Genomic DNA, 4,082 nt, shown 5'->3' on the forward strand with positions numbered 1-4,082 from the left:
ACAGATCTCCTGGCCCTGACCGCGCGAGCTACAGCAACTGGAGGGGCGGGAGGGAGAAGGGCAGCCTGAATAGATTGCTGCATGAAATCCACCCCATGTACCTGCACCGCGTCCCTCACCGCCGCCAGCAACTCGTCCAAGGAGGCCATGTCGACTAAATTCCACTCTGAAACGGCTGCAACTGACCCAAAGCTCCACCTCCCCGTCTTTTAACTTCCCGCCGTAAAACCAACTCCTCCCCACCTAACTCCAACCCAGCCCCTAAACATACCCAGCAATTTAACCCTCTCCTAGCCTGCAGTCTTCCCCCTAAGTCAGCTCGCCCTGCGCTATGGCTGCGCCCCCGCTCCGTTGCTTTTAATCTGTGCAGGAACATCGCAGCACATTTTCACTTCTCCTGCAGCACCTCCACAAGCTAAATTAAGTATTATAGAGTTCTCATGGAAGCCAATGGACTGTCCTTGGTGTGGTGGCTCCTCCAGAGGGAAGGATGAAATCCTGAGACCTCCATGCTGAGCTGCTCTTTCTCTTCTGACCTCACACTGCACATGAGATGTGATGATGTCATAATGAAGGTCTCAGTAATCACCAGTTCTTTGGTCCAACCTTATATTACCAGGAACTGGTCTAAAAAGCAGGAGAATGAATTCTGTAATACTTAGGAATATTTAGGCTCAAATTATGTTCATTTTTGGATTCCCCTCTGCAGCCTCCTCCTACTCTCCCCAACATCCCTAGAGCTCCTCCTTGCTCTCTCTGGCTCTGGCATACACCACTGCCTACCTGGAGCCACCTTTAGGGGCACAGAAGCTTACTTACCATAAGCGCCTCCTAGTGGTGCCTGTAGCCAGATACACCATGTTAAGGGATACAGAATTTTGGACCTGAAAATTGTCCAAAAATGTTAGCAAAACCCTTTATATGCAGCAGATCCCATCTAAATGGCAGCACACAGATACATATAGCGTAAACATCTCCAGACAGAGTTTTTGAGATCATTTTTATCAAAGCTAGTCATCTCACATGCCACATCTTAGGAATTGTGGAGCCACCAGCCACATATAATAAACACAGTATATACACTATGTAATACGTTTTTATATAAGGGAACATTTCAGATCTTGATAGAAGTGACACCATGGCCAGAAGGCTTTTCCATTATCATGGAGAACCTGAAGACCTTGATAATTTTCTGGCGGATGGGTTTGGTTTTCACGCTATAGATTATTGGATTAATCACAGGAGGAACCAGAAGGTAAATATCAGCCATCAATATGGGGATAAGATGGGAGGCATTCTTCCCAAACCTGTGGACGACTGACAGCCCGATGAGTGGGATGTAAAACAACATCACGGCACAGAGATGGCAGACACATGTGTTGAAGGCTTTGATCTGAGCTTCATTTGCCTTGATGCTTAGGACAACGTTCAGGATCATTATGTAGGAGATAATTATGAACATGGAATCAATGCCCTTGGTCATGAGGACGGCCACCAGGCCATAGAGGCTGTTTACTGTTGTATCGGCACAAGCCAGTCTGATAATATCCTGGTGGAGACAGTAAGAATGAGATAGGACATGGCTCTTACAAAATGGAAACCTCTTGGTAAGGAAAGGAACTGGGAAGACCACACAGAGGCTCCTCAATAATATGACCAGTCCAATTTTACCAATGATAGAATGGGTTAAGATGGATGTGTATCTTAGAGGGTCCATTATAGCAATCAATCTGTCTATGGCCATGGCCACTAAGACCCCAGATTCCATGGCTGCCAAAGCATGAAGAAAGTACATCTGGGTGAGGCACATGTCCAAAGGGATTTGATTGTAATTAAAGCAGAAAATCCCAAGAACTGTTGGGACTGTAGTCAAGGACACCCCAAAGTCAGTCAAGGCCAACATGGCGAGCAGTATGTACATGGGCTGGTGGAGGCTCTCTTCTTTCTTAATGATGACCAGAATAGTGCAGTTACCAAAGAACGCAATTATGTATAGAAGACACAGCGGAAAGGCGATGAGGGTCTGATCATGACCCAGTTCTGGAATACCTTCCAGGAGAAATATCACTGAAGCATTTGTAGGAACCTCCATGGTCCATTACACATATCTGGAGATGAGAAGAGAAATCAGAAACAGATTATTTATTTGGAGAATTAAGAAGCCTGACTATATTATGATGATCTCTGTGGATGGTGACCACAATGGGGATCAGGTAACCAGATGTCCCAGCTCTACAGGGATTGTGGACTTTTCTTATCATTGTTCAACTCCAGACCACATTGAGAATCTGGTTTGGTGAAAGAGAAAGGTCAGATATATTTTATAGGTTAATCCAGTCGTTGCTTCACCCAATTCTCCTCCATGTTCACATTTGTCTAAATAACAGGGTTGGGGAGATGTCTACTAAGCTATTGACCAGTTTTAGTCACGTACTGGATCCCAATACATTGAGGATCCACCAGTATATAAGACAATGGCCCCCTGATATTGTCCCTCAGTTCTGTCTAATGAGATGTCTACATGGTCCTTGGCCTAATCCCAATGTAACATCAAGTTGTGAGACCATAATGGTCTTCATTAGAAGAAGACATTTCTGCCATTTATAGAAATTGTCTGGGATTTTTTAAAAATGTTTAAGTGCAGGAAGGTTGATAAAGTAAAAATCAAAAAACAAAAATCTCCCTTCGCTCTAGTGGCTCCACTCTGGTGGTCTCAGTCTTTGTGTACTTTCCTTTAGCAATGTCGTGCTTGTACATGCATGCGACTGCTGCAGCCAATCAGTGGCCTCAATGATGATGATAGCATGTGACCACTGAGGCCTGTGATTGGCTGGGTGTAGATGATATCATAACTACAGGGCAAGTGACAAAGACCAACAGGGACCACTGGAGCGACACATTGCTGGAGTGATGGGGGACTGAATAGGTCACCAGAGATTTTACTATAGATATATGAATGTTTTTCTAGGCATTTATACTCCCCTTTTCCCAGACCACACCTGTAATGCCCCAGAGGTGCATTATCACATTTTACACCTCTCTACTATCTCCTAGGGTTCATTCAATATCATCTATGCACTTATTTTCAGGTCCTGCAAAATGTGTATTCCCATTTCCTTATTTTGTAACTGTTTATGTGTAATGTACCTGGTTCACCAGCAGATGGCGGCTGTAATGACAGAGCTAGTTTACATAGAATGGAACCTTCTTTCCATTCTAGCTCTCTCTAGGAGAGGGATGAGTTTAGTTAGTGAAGGTCAGTGTTTAGCCTATCCCCTGCCAAGGGAGGTTGTAGAGCAGGAGTTCGTCCCTGCTGGGCGAGCCCTGCCTAAGCCGGCAGAGCACCTTTCGCTCTGCCGGACATAGGGGCAAAAGACTTGAGCCTCAAAAGCCAGGAGGAAAGTTCCTTGGAAACAACTAAAGACAGACCAGACTCCAGAAAGTTGCAGCATACAGCAAAGGAAAAGTTCCTATTTAATCCCGACAGCATAGCAGAGCCAGAGAGTAACAGATGTAGCAGAACAGAGTGTGTTTGCCTGCCAGAGAATTTATGCCTGCTGGTGACCAAGACAAAGTTGGAAGATTGTTTCCTGATGAAAGTTTATTTAGGTAAAGCTGTTGTTCAATGTTTTACCAAGTCTGGACTCCATTTCTTTCATCATCTCCTTCATTCAACTACCCCCTTTCCTGCAGCAGATGGCCACGCCTGGGGTTCCAGCGTATCCAGGTAGGAGCACCGTGACAAGTGCAACACCACTAAGGGATATTAGGCCACCCTACACCATTCTGGCATTCCTACCCTGGGTACCAACCACCATCACTAAAATGGGCCCTGTGCCTTTGTTGCTTCAATGCAACTGACGTCACAACAAACACTTTTACCATCTTAAAGGGGATCCCTAGTGATGCGCTTCCCAACCAGCCCACCGCACACCCTTTTTAGAGTCATAGACAGGGATAAAAGAGGCAGGAGGGCAAGAGAGGACTCCGATAATGATTGTGTGCTGGACAGGACGTGGGAACCAGATCGAAGTGCTGAGAAGGAAGCAACATTAGTGGAGAAGGAAGGTGGCGGTAGTGGC

At 45.6% G+C, this 4,082-nt stretch overlaps 1 protein-coding gene across 1 annotated transcript; it reads right to left on the reverse strand.

The window, feature by feature from the left end:
* Window positions 1–1,114: 1,114 nt before the first annotated feature.
* On the reverse strand, window positions 1,115–2,092 carry LOC122931301 (olfactory receptor 51G2-like). Its single transcript, XM_044285367.1, has one exon. It carries the CDS (start codon window positions 2,090–2,092, stop codon window positions 1,115–1,117), a length of 978 nt encoding a protein of 325 aa, XP_044141302.1.
* Window positions 2,093–4,082: the final 1,990 nt, after the last annotated feature.

The sequence above is a fragment of the Bufo gargarizans genome, chromosome 3, assembly GCF_014858855.1.
Source record: "Bufo gargarizans isolate SCDJY-AF-19 chromosome 3, ASM1485885v1, whole genome shotgun sequence".
In the NCBI taxonomy this organism is placed as follows: domain Eukaryota; kingdom Metazoa; phylum Chordata; class Amphibia; order Anura; family Bufonidae; genus Bufo; species Bufo gargarizans.